We start from the raw sequence: 18,911 nt of genomic DNA on the forward strand, positions 1-18,911 counted from the left end.
AAAAGGCTGAGCCATATAAGTTATTTTACAACAACCAAAAATTATAGCATTATCTAAAATAACAACATCAAAACAATATTTCAGAGTTAATTTCTGAATTATTAACTCTGAATTAATTCTGTAGAAATAAAAGAGTTCCAGCATCGGATGAGTCGGCACAGTTTTGGCTCTTTTGCCTTCTGATGGTCACACTTTCCTACTGATGGTGACTGTGAAAATAAAATACACAATCAATCACAACACAACTTGTATAATATGCTCATACATTAGGGTACTTTGTACATTTGATACCAACAGAACCTAATCTGACAGCAAACACCTTACTATTATTGTATGTTGTAGAAATAGCAACAATGAGGGTTATTGTAGAGTACACGCTCTAAATACTCACTTTTAAAGGATATCCCATTCTACACAGTATTCCCCTCAATCTCTTCTCAATTTCTTCATCATCAGTAGGGCACTCAGACCCTTCCAAAATGCACGCTGGTGCCTGCAGAGGGAGGTTAAATGGATCATGTTAAATGGCTCATGTGTTGATGTAAGTAAATAAAAAAGAAAAACATTGAGTCTAAATTAAGTCAGAGAGTGTTTTAAGGGCATACCCGGTTCTTCTTTTTCATCTCACATTTAGAACTATTGCTCTGTGAAAGATGCTAGTGTTATGGGAAACCTCAGGGTCAATATGCAGCATGCAATACCAAAGAGATAATTAATACACTCAAAGACACAAGCCTTTAAAAATGTTGATTTACCATCATATGTTCTGGCATGATTGAATTATATGCCACATGCTGCATGTTTTGGAGACATTCCATTTTACCATCAACAATGTATCCAGCAGCAGCCAGTATGACATAACCTGCAATAATTAAATTCGAAACACAGACCAATAAAACAACAATATCCAAAAGAAAACAATTAAAGTCAACATGCATTAAATTAGATAAATAATCAATCGACTGTAAGAATTGCAATAGTTACCAATATTAATTCATAATAAATAAAATGATTTACCAATCAAATGTGCCTTGTACATCTTTGGGAGAATTTGATACCTTTGAAACATTTTGGTGAACTCACATGTTTTATACTCTTCATTTGACCTGTAACCTCCAAAAAGGGAATTCTAAATGTATTTTATAAACTCTGAGTCATTGTGAATCACTGTTGGATGAATTACAAACTTATGGTCAATTTATCTAGCAAGGTATCAAATAAATAGGACATCCCACTCACTATATTTCATAGAATCTCAGAATAATCACACCGACTCATCAGCGGGCAGTGTCTACTCCACAGCATGTAGTGATTCAAGAGGAGAATTCTGTGGCCACACGCCGTGCCTCTTATTGAAATCAGTCCAAAGTTATCAAGCAAACTGATCAAATGAATTAGATAATTCACAAAAATGGTTGTGGTCGCGACTGATCTCTTTTGATCTTAGTCACATAACTTAGCATGTAGACTTAGCATGCAGCCTGAAGCATCCACTTCCACATCACCATCATAGCAGCATGTAGTGCTCTCTCTCTCACATAGCATCCACAGTAGAGAGCTTCTCTTCTGGTCACCTGTTATCCAGATGCCTGAATGGTCTCTCCAGGTTAATCCCTTGGTATCTAGAGCCAAGCATACCTTATGTCCCCAGAGATGGACTCATGAAAGAACCTATGTATTGTACTTGAGTAATGAAAGTTAAGATAACTCAAATAAATTTGACTCAAGTGAAAGAGAATGTAAATACCAATAGAGTACAACAAATGAAGTAAGAGATTATGAATAATTTCAAATTTCATATATTAAGCAAATTAGATGGAACATTTTGTGTTTAGTGAGTCCATCAGAGGCAGTAACGATGACCAGGTGTGTCTCTTGATAAGCGTGTAAATGTGCCCCTTTTTCTGTTCTGAGTGTTATGTTAAGTATGTTAAATGTATTTTTTTGCACATCAGGGAAAAATATATAGAGTATATCAGTAAACGGGAGACCTTAATATGTTTGACACCTCGATAAGATGATTTCCTGATGATGACTCACCAGTTAAATCACAGTGCTACCTCAACCTCCCTAGATCTTCCATTTCTTTCTATCGAGATATATCTTTCTCGCCCTTTCTCAGTCCCCTCCCACTCGCTAGGAAGGCAATGTGTTTGATCTTTTCCTCACTAGATGCTGTCACTTGACTAACCTCACTGCAACTCCCCGCCAGGTCTGTGATCTCTCCTTCAACCTCACCTAGGCGGCCCATGCACTGCTACAATCACATATTGACTCTCATTGTCCTGTTTCCTCATGGCCGGTCTCCTCACCTCCTACTCCCCGGCAAAATGACTCACAGAACAGGATCACTCCATCGCTAGCTGCTCTTCCTTTCTACTTACCTCCCATTCCTCCCTTCCCTTTTCAACCCATCACTGACTATAGGCTTTGTCCCCTAAGACTTTAGGATGGCCAGAGTCAATACACGCCTCCTGACGTTTCTATCCAAAAAACCTGAGTGTGCTGTCTCCAATCAACACTCCCATCTCTGTCAGAATCATCTTCACAATCCTAACCAGTTGGGCTTTAAGACACTCCCCCTAGACTGCTCTCCCGTTGTGTCATATAGGATCTTCCCAATGCCCAGGCTGAATGTTTCACTTTTAAACCCCTATATTTAAGTGCTGACATTGTCACAGTAAACCTTCCGATCCTCCTCTTCACCCCCTTCGGGCCGGGAGTCTCCTACTGAGATGCTTGGGGGTCATAGAAGAGGTGAAAGGTCAGGCAGTGCTGAAAAATATGTCAACCTCCTGGGATGTGGCCCCCAGAGAAAACCTGAGGGAAGCAAAGGACTGTTTGAATAGCGGATAAAGTGCCTCGATCAGGTGTAGATTCAAGCTAACGTTCAGACACACGGTAAGGCCGTTTTAACTTGCACCATCCAGAGAGTCAGCAACTCAATGAAACAGAGTTCTGTATGGTTTGAGACCTAGGAAGTCCCCAGCGCTGAGACATAAGGTGTGAAAAAGGAAAATAGGGAGGGGTCATCTGGTGATCAAGAAGTTTTTATGGTGAATTTACCGTAAAACTGGATTTTTTTGGGGCAGAGCCAGTTCCACAGAAAGCAGGGGCCTTTGATTTTTAGTTAGTGAACTATCAAATGCTTTTCCTAACAGAAGAGATTGCTGGTGAGAGTGATTAGAGTTTTTTCTTAGCCTGATCTTGTGCTCCTCTCTGCAGAGAGCCCTATTGGGCCCATCCTGCTCACCGAGGAGCCCCTATATGGGGTTAATCACAGTCCAGGATAATTCAGACATATGCTGGTAGGTTTCCCAATGCATTTGGCTTTATTAATGTAACCACTTGTTATTTGTGGCCTCGGATACCTCATTGTTCAGATTGCAAAAAAACAAACCGAACAAAAGTATGACATTTATTTTCAGTGACATACAAATACTCTTAAACATCTCCCTAACTCTGAGCACTGTGAAGTCCAGAAACATTTACAAAAGAAGATCAATAACTAAAATCACCTGTACAAGTGCCTGCATAAATTATACTTTTTTCTGTTCATATTTCTGCTTGAGTACTACATAACTTTTAATTGCTCTTAAATGTTTTGTTAACTCACAATGCACTCTAGTTGACAAAATGTGAACAACTTGATACATACCTAAATACATGCAACATTATCACTGTTAAAGCAAATAATTTAAAGACATTCTGTACATACAATTCTGAATAAATTAGCAAAATCCATCCTCTACTAGTGCTAACAGAAAATTTTAAGAAAGAATTTGCCATTTTTTACAGTTAGATTAGAAACAAAGACACACCAGAATAACACGTGTCAACATGATTTGCAGAGAAGACCAACAGACCCTTCGCATAAAGGATGCCAGGATGAGTTTGAAAGATGCAAGATACATGTATATTTCCATCTCTGACAACTGGGAATATTTATTGACACCATGCATTTTTAAACATAATTCAGTGCTTTGTGACACAGTGCTGACAGTTCTGTAAGGGATACCAATCTCAACAAACATTTGAAATATGCTTCGGGACAGAACAAATTACATAGATATTTTTTGGTATTTCTCAGAAAAGATGACATTTTCTGGAATGCGCACAACCCGACTCGCTTGATAAGAAGCAGGTTTCGAAAAAGGCATGACGCCAGTCGAACTCGTTTCTCCACCGGAACACACCGCAAAGTTTTTCCTTAAGCGTTTTGCAGCAAGGTGTTGTAGATGACTTTGGTGATCTGTAGCACGGCTGCGTGTAGTGAATACTGCACCACGATGGAGCCAAAGCCTTTGTAGAACCCCAGGGTTCCCTCCTCTCGCCGGATCACGTTGATACAGTCCCTGATGCCTTCGTACTGCGTGTTGATGGGCAGGACCTCGAAGCCCAGGTCTGTGTTGTCGATGATGGTGCGTGTGCCCTGAATGTGCAGCCGATGCATCACCGTCTCCAGCGGGTACAGGAGGACGTCGGCACACAAACTGGCCACGAAACTGGCCGCCAGTTCCGGGAAGTAGGCGTCCAGCATGGTCTGGACCGTCTCCGAGCCGTCCGCCGGCTGCTTTGCCGGGCCCCTCCGGCGCAGGAGGAAGAGCACCAGCTTCTGCACGGTGGAGCTCACCACGTAGTGGAGGACCCCGTGGAGGACGGTGGGCAGGACCAGGCCCCACAAGGGCAGCAGGCGCTTGCTGTGGGGGATGCCCATGCCCACGACCCGGCCCACGCCCTCCTTCACGCAGTCCAGGATGCCCGGGTTGTCCCGGATGATCTCGCTCTGGGGAAACAGGACACTGAGTTTGGGACGCGTGCAGCACAGTTACAGGAGGACATGGTAATTGGAAAGCAGTTAAGAACAGTTGAGAATGGTGTTTGCTGGTGTGGTTGGATTTCTAAGAGCAGACCTGCAAACTAATGGAGAATTTGGGTGATTTAAAAAATAAATAAAAAACATGATCCTAGTTTGCAATAGACAACGAACCTCATGCTGAAAACACTGGCTGGGAAACTCACCCCAAAGTCAGTTAGAAAGTGAAAGGGATTTCTTGAAGAGATAACGACGAAGAATATGTTGGAAGACCAACAATGTGTTTGATGTGTAAGATACCAACAGACCAGAAACAGATAATCATTTATAGAAATAATACTTATGGACACTGACCTGCACAGTTTCAATGAGGCTAGCTGAGTAAAATGGCATGGCAACCACATATGTCAAACTAAAAAGGAAAGAGATTCACAATGACTGGTCAAAAGATCAAAACATTAAACCGGAATAAAGATACAATCAACCCAATCTCATAACTGTGTCTACTAAATGTAAAGTCCCTTCTCGTTTACAGTACAGTTTATATAAAGATATGAATATGACCTTCAATGGCATGCATTTGAATTGCGAAAGTATTTGTACCTTTTCAGGACCAAATGTCCAATAACCTGCTTAGGGTTCCATTTGTGGGATAGCTCTCTGAGGACAAGGCAAGGCAAGGCAATTTTATTTATATAGCACATTTCATACACAATGGTCATTCAAAGTGCTTTACATAAAAACAATTTAAATATCCATTTGACAGAGGTACTGTTACAGAAATAAGAAAAAATAAAAACCATTAAGAATATAAAATCAAATACAGAACAGTGAAGAAATAAGAAAAAACCGTTAAGAATATAAAGTCAAATACAGTTTAGAATAAAAAATAATAAAATAAAGGACAGTGAAAACAGTCGGACGGACAGTGGCACAGTGCTCATTCATTAAATGCAAAGTAAAATAGATGTGTTTTGAGTCTGGATTTGAATGTGACTACTGTAGGAGCACATCTGATCTCTTCTGGAAGCTGGTTCCAGCTGCGACTGGCATAATAGCTAAAAGCAGACTCTCCTTGCTTAGAGTGAACCCTTGGTATTTCTAGCTGATGTGATCCTAATGATCTGAGTGTTTGTTTGGGTTTATATTCATTGAGCATATCTGCAATGTATTGAGGTCCTAGGCCTTTGAACGATTTATATACCAGTAATAATACTTTAAAATCGATCTTATATGTAACTGGCAGCCAGTGTAAAGACCTGAGGACTGGTGTGATATGATCATATTTTCCGGTTCTGCTGAGAATCCTGGCCGCGGCGTTCTGTACGAGCTGCAACTGTCTTATGGTCTTTTTGGGAAGGCCAGTGAGGAGTCCATTACAATAATCCACCCTGCTGGTGATGAAAGCATGCACTAGTTTTTCTAAGTCTTGACTAGAAACAAAGCATCTAATTCTTGCAATATGTTTCAGATGATAGTATGCTGATTTAGTTATTGCTTTGACATGACTACTGAAATTAAGGTTTGACTCTAGAGACACACCGAGATTCCTGACTTGATTTTTAGTTGTTTGACCTTTAGAGTGAAGGTACGCGTTCACCTTGAGAACTTCAGACAAACAAAGAGGCCTTGATTAATTGTACCAGGTAACAAACAGTTGTTTGTTCATTTTAAAAGGCGGGTTTTAAGTTATTATTGAAGTATACAATGTAGTTGGCCTTTGCTAGATATGGCTTCTCCAATCAGAAGTTCTCTTTATCATGTGGCATGACATTATAATTAGTTGCAACAAGCATCATTTTGAGTTGTAGCTTCACATCTACAGTGGGTTTTATGAGTATTCACCTCTTCCTCTGATCTTTACATATTTTGTTGATTAAAATGTGATTGAAATTGATTTCATCATGATTTCTTTTCAACAATCATTACAAATGATTCTGTAACGTCATTTTGGAAGAAAACATACTATACCTACATTACATAGGTATTCAACCCCGTGAGTTAATACAGTTAGAGACTCTTTGGGGACCAATTATATTGGCTATAGTATACTATATTGTCATGTTGTACAGGTTGCATATATATGTTCTTTTTACTCTGTTAGTTGAATGGTACTTGGACCCCTATGGATACATGGCCAGGGGATACTTGAGAATACTCACAATATTATTTGCTTACTGGTAAAATGAGCATAACAGGCTAATTTAGGGACAGACTGGGCACTGATGAATGTTTTTCACATTAAATGGAAAAACATGGGAATCCTACTATGTAAGGCAACAATGTTAGAAAGACAACTGACAACAACAGATGGCTGCTGACGTTGGGCCCAGTCTCCCCTTCAACAGGGAACCCTTACCGCGGTAGTGGAGTGCATTCACTAATGATGCCCTCGGTGCCCAGGGTGACTCCCTGGACTACGAAGGTGCTGCCCATTCCCTTCCATAAGGCCTTGGGACCCTGCAAGCAGAACATCCACAACACTTTACCAGCATGGAAACTAAATGTGAGCCACAAACATCAGGCCGGGTTGTGCATGCCAGGTTTTTCAAATAGGTTAAAAGCATTTCTTACCTGACTCTTGGTGACATTATACATCACACTGATGGCTGTAAATGGTGAGAGATGGTAACAGCTGGCGTGATAATTAACCTGAAAGCCACAAAACAAACAGAATTATTATAACATTTAATTAAAATGTACTTTGTTAGTATATCCATCATCTTCCGCTTATCCGGGGCCGGGTCACGGGGCAGCAGTCTAAGCAGAGATGTCCAGACTTCCCTCTCCCCAGACACTTCCTCCAGCTCTTCCGGGGGGACACAGAGGCGTTCCCAGGCCAGCCGGGAGACATAGTACCTCCAGCGTGTCCTAGGTCTTCCCCGGGGTCTCCTCCCAGTGGGACGGGCCCGGAACACCTTCCCAGGAAGGCGTTCCGGAGGCATCCGAAACAGATGCCCAAGCCACCTCAGCTGACCCCTCTCGATGTGGAGGAGCAGCGGCTCTACTCTGAGCTCCTCCCGGGTGACCGAGCTTCTCACGTCCTTTCTGTCATGACCCAAAGCTCATGACCATAGGTGAGAGTAGGAACGTAGATTGACCGGTAAATCGAGAGCTTCGCCTTGCGGCTCAGCTCTTTCTTCACCAAGACAGACCGATACATCAACCGCATTACTGCAGAAGCTGCACCGATCCGTCTGTCAATCTCCCGTTCCATCCTTCCCTCACTCGTGAACAAGACCCCTAGATACTTAAATTCCTCCACTTGAGGCAGGCACTCTCCACCAACCTGAAGTGGGCAAGCCACCCTTTTCCGACTGAGGACCATGGCCTCGGATTTGGAGGTACTGATTCTCATCCCCACCGCTTCACACTCGGCTGCGAACCGTCCCAGTGCATGCTGAAGGTCCTGGCTTGAAGGGACCAACACGACAACATCATCCGCAAAAAGCAGAGACGAAATCGTGTGGTCCCCAAACCTGACACCCACCGACCCCTGGCTGCGCCTAGAAATTCTGTCCATAAAAATTACGAACAGAACCGGCGACAAATGGCAGCCCTACCGGAGTCCAACATGTACTGGGAACAAGTCTGACTTACTGCCGGCAATGTGGACCAAGCTCCTGCTTCGGACGTACAGGGACCTGACAGCCCTTAGCAAAGGACCCAGGACCCCATATTCCCGAAGCACTCTCCACAGGATGCCGTGAGGGACACAGTCGAATGCCTTCTCCAAATCCACAAAACACATGTGGATTGGTTGGGCAAACTCCCATGAACCCTCCAACACCCCGTAGAGGGTATAGAGCTGGTCCAGTGTTCCACGGCCTGGACGAAAACCACACTGTTCCTCCTGAATCCGAGGTTCTACTATCGGCCGTATTCTCCTCTCCAGAACCCTGGCATAGACTTTCCCGGGGAGGCTGAGAAGTGTGATCCCCCTATAGTATGAACACACCCTCTGGTCCCCCTTCTTAAAAAGAGGGACCATCACCCCGGTCTGCCATCCCAGAGGCACTGTCCCCGACCGCCACGCGATGTTGCACAGGCGTGTCAACCAAGACAGCCCCACAACAACCAGAGACTTGAGGTACTCAGGGCGGATCTCATCCACCCCCGGTGCCTTGCCACCGAGGAGTTTCTTGACCACCTCTGTGACTTCAGCCCGGGTGATGGACGAATCAACCTCTGAGCCCTCACCCTCTGCTTCCTCAATGGAAGACGTGACGGCAGGATTGAGGAGATCCTCAAAGTACTCCTTCCACCGCCTGACGACATCCCCAGTAGAGGTCAACAGCTGCCCACCTCTACTGTAAACAGCGTTGGTAGGGCACTGTTTTCCTCTCCTGAGGCGCCGGACTGTTTGCCAGAATCTCTTCGAGGCCAGCCGATAGTCCTTCTCCATGGCCTCTCCGAACTCCTCCCAGGCCCGAGTTTTTGCCTCCACAACCACCCGGGCTGCAGTCCGCTTGGCCTGTCGGTACCCGTCAGCTGCCTCAGGAGTCCCACAAGCCAACCAGGCCTGATAGGACTCCTTCTTCAGCTTGACGGAATCCCTTACTTCCGGTGTCCACCAACGGGTTCGGGGATTGCCGCCTCGACAGGCACCGGAGACCTTACGGCCACAGCTCCGAGCGTCCCCTTTGACAATGGCGGTGGAGAACATGGTCCACTCGGACTCAATATCTCCAGCCTCCCTCGGGATCCAGTCGAAGCTCTGCCGAAGGTGGGGGTTAAAGATCTCTCTGACAGGAGACTCGGCCAGACAGTCCCAGCAGACCCTTACAGTACGCTGGGCCTGCCGAATCTGTCCAGCTTCCTCCCCCGCCATCGGATCCAACTCACCACCAGGTGGTGATCAGTTGACAGCTCCGCCCCTCTCTTCACCCGAGTGTCCAAGACATACGGCCGCAAGTCAGATGAAACGACAACAAAGTCGATCATCGACCTGCGGCCTAGGGTGTCCTGGTCCCACGTGCACTGATGGATACCCTTATGCTTGAACATGGTGTTCGTTATGGACAAACTGTGACTAGCACAGAAGTCCAATAACGAAACACCGCTCAGGTTCAGATCAGGGGGGCCATTCCTCCCAATCACGCCCCTCCAGGTGTCACTGTCGTTGCCCATGTGGGCGTTGAAGTCCCCCAGTAGAACGATAGAGTCCCCAGTCGGAGCACTTTCCAGCACCCCTCCCAGAGACTCCAAGAAGGTCGGGTACTCGGCACTGCCGTTCGGCCCGTAGGCACAAAGAACAGTGAGAGACCCTCTCATTCACCGGGGTAAACTCCAGCACATGGCGGCAGAGCTGGGGAGCTATAAGCAAACCCACACCAGCCCGCCGCCTCGCACCATGGGCAACTCCAGAGTGGTGAAGAGTCCATCCCCTCTCAAGGAGTGTGGTTCCTGAGCCCAAGCCGTGCGTAGAGGTGATCCTGACTACCTCTAGTCGGAACCTCTCAACCTCACGCACGATCTCAGGCTCCTTCCCCGCCAGCGAGGTGACGTTCCACGTCCCTAGAGCTAGTTTCCGTGTCCAGGGATCGGGTTGTCTAGGCCCCCGCCTTCGATTGCCGCCCGATCCTCTCTGCACCGAACCCTTATGGTCCCTCGTGTGGGTGGTGAGCCCACGGGAAGGAGGTCCCATGTCGCTCCTTCGAGCTGAGCCCGGCCGGGCCCCATGGAGAAAGGCCCGGTCACCAGGCGCTCGCGTACGAGCCCCAACCCCGGGCCTGGCTCCAGGGTGGGGCCCCGGCTGCGCCATACCGGGCGACGTCAGGGAAGTTTTCGTCATTAAGGGGGTTTTGAACCGCTCTTAGTCTGACCCGTCACCTAGGACCTGTTTGCCTTGGGAGACCCTACCATGGGCATATAGCCCCAGACAACATAGCTCCTAGGGTCACTCGGGTACTCAAACCCCTCCACCACGTTAAGGTGGCAGTTCATGCCACCTTATTTCCAATTAAGTTCCAATTAAGTTAATACTTTAACAAAATTATATTATGTGATACACCCAGGAAGGCAGATGTATACATTATATGAACAAAAGTATGTAGACACCTCTACTAATTATTGAGTTCAGGTGTTTCAGCCACACCAATTGCTCACAGGTGCATAAAACCCAGCACATAGCTATGAAATGTCCATAGACAAACATTGGCAGTGCAATGGGTTGTACTGAAGAGCTCAGTGACTTTAAAACGTGGCACTGTCATAGTTAGCTGCCTTAACTACAGTTTGTGAAATTTCTGCCCCACTAGATCGGTTCCGGTCAACTGTAAGCGCTATAATTGTGAAGTGGAAACGTCTAGGAGCACCTTTGGGCTGAATTGGAACGGCGATTGAGAGCCAACCTTTCTCGTCCAAGAACACCTGAGCACAAATTCTTACAGAGGTCTTCCAAAATCTTGTGGATAGCCTTCCCAGAAGAGGGGCGGCTGTTACAACTGCAAAGGGGGGTCAACTCCATGTTAAGGCCCATGGTTTTGGAATGGGATGTCCAACAAGCTCATCCAGGTGTCATGTTCAGGGGTTCACATTATTTTGGTCATATAGTGTACCATATTGTTAGGCCTGTTATAAGTCTACAAATTACACCTAAGTCAAAGAGGTAACAGGGTTCTTGCACCATATTAAAAGTAGAATTCAATGCTTTTTAGGACATTTCTAACACCTCAACAAATGTCATTTAATACCCCAAAAATCTTAACTTTTTCTTGGAGACAATTAATTGACGTTTTACCTGCTACACAGAGCACATTTCAATTGAAAGGGGAGATGAGCAAAGACTTATTTCTCAGTAATGGGTAAGTAAAATATATTTAAGTTTTTCACTACTATTTAGTTACTCCTTCACGGTAATGTCATTATTAGGGGTGACTTGGTACTGTACATACACAACCTATACTTCTCCACTTCAATGATCAATTGTTCGCTGTCCATTATCCAACTTTTATCATTGCAAGGTTGGTGTCAGCTGACCTGTGGCATCTTCCAAAAAAAACGTCAGTCCAGAAAATAGGCTGACGAAAGTAATGCCAGAAGACCAAAGAGCTGAAACAAACATATCCTGCAAATCTGTAATTTCCCCCTACATAACAGGCCAACATGAGTTACCATTATTTGTATTATTTTTGAGTCAACACACCCAATCTGTCCCCAAAATCAATACATTTTTTATTATTTCAATTCATCAGACAGAATGAACGTGCGAGTTGGTCATCAAGAATTTAACCATAGCATTTCATGAAGCTTGGACGTTGCCACTAGATGTGATGCAACGCGTGCAGTCGTTCATTTCAAAGGGGGCATTCCTAAAGGTTTGATGGTTGATGTCAATGCTGAACGCTCCATGGCTAAAGTGAGGCTCCTAAGTAAGCTGTTCAATAAACACCCCGCCATTGTTTCGTAACACCATCCCAAACTCTCAAGACATGAGGCGTAGCTAAGCTGCGCTCTTCTCAATTTCACAGCCTAGGTCCACCAAATTGCATCATGCCTCATACTCGTTTTCTGCCGGCGCCAATCACCTCTGAAAAACGTACCAACCATTTTTCATTGAACTTGCATCTCCCCATATTGGCTCATCCCTATCTAGCAACTATTGACGACCAAAAAAAATTTGACACGCAGCCAGACATCAACGTCTGTAGCTAGCTAACATGAAACGAATATTAATTGTTCTCATTGTCTAATACTAAGTAAATCAAACATGCTAATTAGACGTTTTACCTACTGTGCCACTGTGTGTAACCATTTTTCCCATCAGCCTTAAACGGACCAACTGCAAATTCAATACCTACAGCACATTTCCAGTACATTTAAGACCTTAATTTTATTTTAAGACCTTAAGACTTTTTAGGCACATCCTGTGTTGATCTAAAAGTGGGTTATTTTAAGTTTGTATCCATTTGCAATCCAACTTTGTGGCTTGGGATGCACAGTATCAATTCATGAATATGGACAATGTTAATAATGCTACTTCCAGCCTAGGACAGCAGTGAATAATGGCTTGTTGTGAAAAGGACTCCAAGGGCCTTCAAGTACAAGTCAAACACAATTTCACCCAAATATGAATCTAGGTAACTAAACCTTTAAGTGCCATTTTGGATTTGGATTCAAGTGCTTTCGTCGGGTTACTCTACCATAAAAGCCTGATCGATGGAGTGATATAGAGATGGTTGTCTTTCTGGTAGGTTTGCTCATCTCAGTAGAGAAATTCTGAAACTGTTACAGTGACCATTGGGTTCTTGGTCACCTTCCTGACCAAGGCCCTTCTTGTCCAGTTACTCAGTTTGGTCAGATAACCAGCTCTGGGAAGAGTCTTGGTGGTACTAAACTCCTTTAAATGCACAAAGATGGAGCTCACTGTGCTCCTGAGAACTGTGAATGCTTTGGTAATTGTATCGTAACCTTCCCCAGATCTATAAATTGACACAATTTCAGAGGTCTACAGAGAGTTTTTGGTAGTTGTTCAAAAGGTGAACCAAACAATAATCCAGCCAAAGTAGTTTTGACTTGTGGTAAGCAGAGATGTAAACACTTGAAAGTAAAAGCACTCAGTCGGGTTTTGCTGTATTCCCCAATTTAGGGAAGTTAATAATTAGGAATTACTAGGAATGCTCTCTCTAACTTTCCTGGCGTCCTGTTACATTTTAGAAGCTGTTGTAGCCAACTTATTATGCTGCAATTTGTATTTCATTGTTCTACAGTCAAATAAAAAATTTTACAAGATACTTTAGAGAGCTGTATTGTGTATTTTCGAAAATACTTAACCCGTCCTGATAGAAATATGGTCTGGTTTTGAATAATAATAGCAAGCCCAGCAAGCATTTACATTTTCCATTTTGTATGCAGAGCTACAAAAGTAGATTATTACAGTCATAGCAAGTAAAGAAGAAAAAGTTTGTTACCGTCACCAAGAATGCTGTTGAGGTTAAGGGGAGATCCTTGCAAAGCCGCAAACATTGTAAATAAAATCTGTATCTTCTGTGAATCTCAGTTAGTATTACTAATGTAAAACTAGCAGGCTTATTGTAACGGTGTTATGTCTAGTTATCATTCTTTCGGTCTCGAATTGGGGAGCCGACATTACTCAGATATCAGTTGTGGTAACTTGGAAGATATAAGATATGTTAACTTGGAAGAAAATGCCCTAAAAGGAAATGTACATTTTTGGAGCAAGGTAAGATTTTGATTTGTGAGTGCTGGCAATTACATTTTCTTTAGGCAATTACATTTCCAAATGATAATTATATTTTGTAATTCAATAAAACCAGAATTGTTAGAAAAGGGGTGTTTTGTACCACTATCAGGGCATAAGTGTTTTTAAGTGTCTAGGTACAACACTCAGTTGTGGTATCTTGGCAATGCACCACAAAACCCCAAATATGCCTGTCTTTATAAACCTAGTGAGCAAATGAAATTTGAACAGGAACATGGTATGTGATATCACCTGTGGTCTACAGTCATACACCACGGCTTTCAGCCAATTCCGGATTTATACCACCCAGTTTATAATAACTTTAAGGTTTTCATATGATTACACAGTACAAAAAAGGTTCATAGATTATATAAATAATTAATAATAATATTACATCACTGTGTCTCAATTTTCTTGTTGGAGTAACATGCAAATGTTGAGATGAGACAAACATTTTTTGTTTATTGAGACTACTGGCATCCAAGGCAGGTGTTAAAAAAAAAAGGTGCAACAAATGTGTTTGTATGTGACATACCAGAGGGAGGCTTTTAAGCCTCCTGTGTGTATTTAGCAGTTAACATGGTACAGAGTGTTTTCTATCTAAATTCTAACTTGAATTTGACCTCAGCTAATGAATCATTGGTGCCATGGCCCCTTCTTCTCTAGACACCAAATGACTACATAATGATCCTCCATGACATTTTAATGACCTCCTCATACATTTCTGATGCATATCTGACCCAGCAAACCATAGGCCTTTGGACTTCTGCTTTAAATTTGGATTACCAGACTGGACAAATTTGTGTGGTATTTGTTTGGGTTTATTGAGAGTATGTAAGTAGCCTAAAGGCCAAAATGAAATGTTTCATCATCGTGGTAAGCGATACTCTCAATGTGTCCAAATACAGTGAAGATTTATTTTTGGACCATGTTATTACTAGCTTAAAACAATTTGATATAAAAACGTGTTTCCAATGAAAAAAGCTATGAACAAGACTTTCTTTTACTCAAACAGTGTCAGGAATCATATGTTGATCCCAGAAACAAAGGTTTTTAACAATGGCTGCCCTAGGCTAATAGTGACATTCAAAATACATTTATAACAATAAGGCAAACATAGGAGTGTCTGCAATAAACCATGAACCATGGAGGAGAGTAGGAGAAGACACAGTAGGACCCTTTGGACATTGTGCTGGACGCTTGAGTGCCAAAAGCTATCGCCCTCTTGTGAATGGGAGTGGGAAGAGCAAGTATATCATGTTACTAGCTGTCCATTGCTCCAAAAATCTAACTACATGCACACACACTGGCACATGGATCACATGTTGGATCACACACTGGCACACGGATCACATGTTGGATCACACACTGGCACATGGATCACATGTTGGATCACACACTGGCACACGGATCACATGTTGGATCACACACTGGCACACGGATCACATGTTGGATCACACACTGGCACACGGATCACATGTTGGATCACACACTGGCACACGGATCACATGTTGGATCACACACTGGCACACGGATCACATGTTGGATCTCACACTGGCCCACGGATCCTGTTGGATCACACACGGGAACACGGATCACATGTTGGATCACACACTGGCACACGGATCACATGTTGGATCACACACTGGCACACGGATCACATGTTCGATCACATGTTGGATCACACACTGGCACACGGATCACATGTTGGATCACACACTGGCACACGGATCACATGTTCGATCACATGTTGGATCACACACTGGCACACGGATCACATGTTGGATCACACACTGGCACACGGATCACATGTTCGATCACATGTTGGATCACACACTGGCACACGGATCACATGTTGGATCACACACTGGCACACGGATCACATGTTGGATCACACATTGGCACATGTATCATATGTTGGATCACATGTTGGATCACACGCTGGCACAAGTATCACATATTGGATCACACACTGGCACACAAATTACATATTGGATCACACGCTGGCTGATCACACGGATCAGGTCTCTGGATCCCCTACATGGTTTTAATGAGGCTGTCTTCTGATCAAAGCTCAATCAAATGTCCTTCTCTGATTGGTTACACACTCATTAGCTGTTTTTTAATTAGAATAATCAAGTTCCATACAAATTTTTTATTAGTTATTGTCCATGGACTCCCTGGCAGATTTAACTTTTGCCACAGAGGGCATTGTGCAGATTTATAGGGTGCAGCAGGGCTGCATATCAGGCAAGATTAAGGGGGCAAAGTAAACTGTGGAAATAAACCACCACAGCTGCCCCACAGGCATTTTTCAAGGTACATTCTCGCTAGCAAATGAGTAATCCTCAATGTTAGCAGTTGAAAGACATGAGTTCATTATCTTTTCGACATACAGTGTCTGGTTTCAGTAGTTTAAGTTGACAATTAAATGATCCATTAACCCATTAAAAAAATTATGCAGGGTTTGGGATTGTCGTGGCTAAAATTGAGATAAATATAGAAACGCAGCCATATGCTTACCTGGCACTGACGACGAAACACAATGCAAGGGTGAGCCAGGACATTTTCAGTAAAGAGACTGCAAGAAGGAGGCATGGTGTCAATAAATGAGTTTCTCTCTCACAGAGATTAACAATACAATTTCTGATATAGCACCATTCTCCTCAAAGAACAAAAGAGGGGCTTCGCTCCTACCTGGGCCACTATTTTTTTCTAATACATTTCTTATCATTTATGGGCCTAGATTACAGGAAACGGCAAGTCCATGTTAACAAAAGCGCTACAAGGAAACAGAGACAGCCACCCTCCATGCCTCAGCCAGCCTACTCATCAGCGCCACCTGGGAAACTATAAACATCTAAGCCTCTGCTAATACCTACAGGGCCGGTCAAGCCAAGTCTAGGACAAAAAAAATCTAGTTCAATAGAAAACTTAATTGAGCTTGTTTTATTCTTAGACTAGTCTTCATCTGTGTCTGTGAAATCGGCCCACACTGTTAAAAGACATACATAGAAATGTCATGACATTTCTGGTGAATTGCCACCTACCTTGCAAGCCCAATACCAAAACCAGCAAATCTGTTCAACTGCTCTGAAAGAGAAAGAAAATACACACATGAATATCTAGGCCTAACAACATGTCCGCACAAGTCCTATAAATTGCTTTACATAAACATTTCATTTGGCATAGTGTACAGTCAAATAAGTCCTGATTTTTTTGAGCCTCAGATCCAGAAGTAGAATCGAGAGTTTAAGGTTGTTTACAAACAGAGCATCTGGTGTCCTACAAGGGTCACAGCATCACAAACGTATTAGTCAGATTTGTAAAGATATCCCCCGGCATCCCCCCCAGGCATCACAGCTCATCACAGCTAACATTACTCACCAAAGCATTCATTTGAAGTATTACACCACATCTCTTCTATCTAGTACATTTGAACCCATATGAGTGGTTCTGTTTATATTCCATTTGTCTGGGATTAGTATGGCATATTGCATCATTTGAAAGGCCATGCTAATTCTGGAATCAATTGACCATTGACTCTTATTCCCTATTGCTCCTGCTGTTCCATAAGGTAGGGGGATGTTTATCACAATTTCCCATCAGACAAACTCCTTGAAAGTGTGCTGCTATTCCTAAAAAATAAATGTACCTTTTTAGGGTACACCTATATGTAAAATAATATATAGGTAGACACTATAGGGGTAAATGTTCTCTTGGGATATCAGTTTTTAACAGAAAACAGAACAATGTGGAACAGTAAAGGCATACAGACAAAAATACAGGCCAGAGGTCCAGGAGAGAGTGGTGCAAAATTTGCTCAGCACAGTATGGACTGGTTGACGTTGGACGGTGCGGAATTGTTTTGGCACACTTTAGCGACTCTTTGTGGTAGGTTGGGCACCCGCAAGCTTTATCATGGTAGGGAATATGTTCACCTTCAGTGTTTGCAAGCCAGTAAAACTGGTTGAGTGAGCATTGTGATAAAATGCAGAATTGAATGTGCATTAGAGGACACTTCTCAATCTTCAACTCGACTGCATTGGCTCTGTGAGGTTTATACAAGGCCATCAGCGCTAATTGGATATTATGAAATTGAGAGGAGAGAAAGAAATGCTGTATGTTAGTACTTATGTATGTGTTCTGCAGTGTAATAAATCTAGATTACAAGTCAAAGAAAGTGAAATATCATCTTCTTGGAACAGGAGGCCTTCTTACATTAAAGTCCATGTTATTGACCCAAATTATACTAACAAGGCCTAGCTAGCTAGCCGTCTGACATTTGAGAGTGCTTTCACATTCTTAACACTCATCCTGTGATGAAATTGAGTCTTAGTAATCGCTGTAAATAGATATCTGATGTCCCCTACCGGATGGAGGAGCCGTTGGCAGAGTATCTTCAGCACCTTGTGCTGCAGGGGCCGCCTCAAACTGGGGTGTACGGTCACCAAAATGTAAATTTCGGCTACCTGGAATATCTGGTGGTGTTGTTACCCAGTTCTGCAAGTCCACACTAGACGAATTATTAAATGACCTTCCGCTGTATAGCCCACTGTAAGCTGGATCCTCTCTAACGTTACCCCTGTAACCTAAACCATCAAAATTGTCCGGTCGCCGAGAAGTCATGGTGCCTGAGCTAAATTGAAGTGACAGCTCCTTGATAACACGACTAGACAGATATTTTTAAACCCCTTTCAATTCGAAAAAAACGCATTGAACATCCAAATTAGCCACTGTAAAACTCCAAAGTAGCCCTCTAGCAAGCTAGCCACCCTAAATGACTCCTATAGCTAGCTATGAAAACAACAACGCAAATGAAGTATGAACTGTAAACCAAGGAACCGGAAGTTGTTTATTCGTCTTCTGCGTTCAATCTGCATTATGGGATAT

General features: G+C 43.3%; 1 protein-coding gene and 1 long non-coding RNA gene across 4 annotated transcripts; both read right to left on the reverse strand.

Moving 5' to 3' along the window:
- Positions 1-136: 136 nt before the first annotated feature.
- LOC117595564 lies at positions 137-2,811 on the reverse strand. Of its 3 annotated transcripts, XR_004576796.1 has the most exons (5): positions 1,018-2,811; positions 756-862; positions 606-656; positions 392-493; positions 137-209 (listed from the first exon to the last, which is right to left on the reverse strand). It is a non-coding gene; the product is annotated as an uncharacterized LOC117595564 (long non-coding RNA). The 3 variants fall into 3 exon arrangements; XR_004576795.1 differs by having other exon boundaries at positions 392-656; XR_004576794.1 differs by having other exon boundaries at positions 392-862.
- A 593-nt stretch (positions 2,812-3,404) lies between these two features.
- Positions 3,405-18,863, reverse strand: slc25a46 (solute carrier family 25 member 46). Its single transcript, XM_010900328.4, has 8 exons — positions 18,392-18,863; positions 17,069-17,111; positions 16,542-16,599; positions 7,391-7,468; positions 7,176-7,276; positions 5,420-5,476; positions 5,171-5,228; positions 3,405-4,786 (listed from the first exon to the last, which is right to left on the reverse strand). Exons 1-8 carry the CDS (start codon positions 18,645-18,647, stop codon positions 4,211-4,213), a joined length of 1,227 nt encoding a protein of 408 aa, XP_010898630.2. The 5' UTR covers positions 18,648-18,863; the 3' UTR covers positions 3,405-4,210.
- Positions 18,864-18,911: the final 48 nt, after the last annotated feature.

Source organism: Esox lucius, chromosome 14 (assembly GCF_011004845.1).
Source record: "Esox lucius isolate fEsoLuc1 chromosome 14, fEsoLuc1.pri, whole genome shotgun sequence".
Classification (NCBI taxonomy): domain Eukaryota; kingdom Metazoa; phylum Chordata; class Actinopteri; order Esociformes; family Esocidae; genus Esox; species Esox lucius.

Bases quoted from the DNA above. Each gene is read 5' to 3' on its own strand.
- slc25a46 (XM_010900328.4), bottom strand. From the start codon at position 18,647: ATGACTTCTCGGCGACCGGACAATTTTGATGGTTTAGGTTACAGGGGT. The intron at 16,600-17,068 runs GTAGGTGGCAAT...TCCTTCTTGCAG, and splicing joins TTTGGTATTGGGCTTGCAAG to TCTCTTTACTGAAAATGTCC. The intron at 5,229-5,419 runs GTACAAATACTT...TTTCCTTTTTAG, and splicing joins GGACATTTGGTCCTGAAAAG to TTTGACATATGTGGTTGCCA.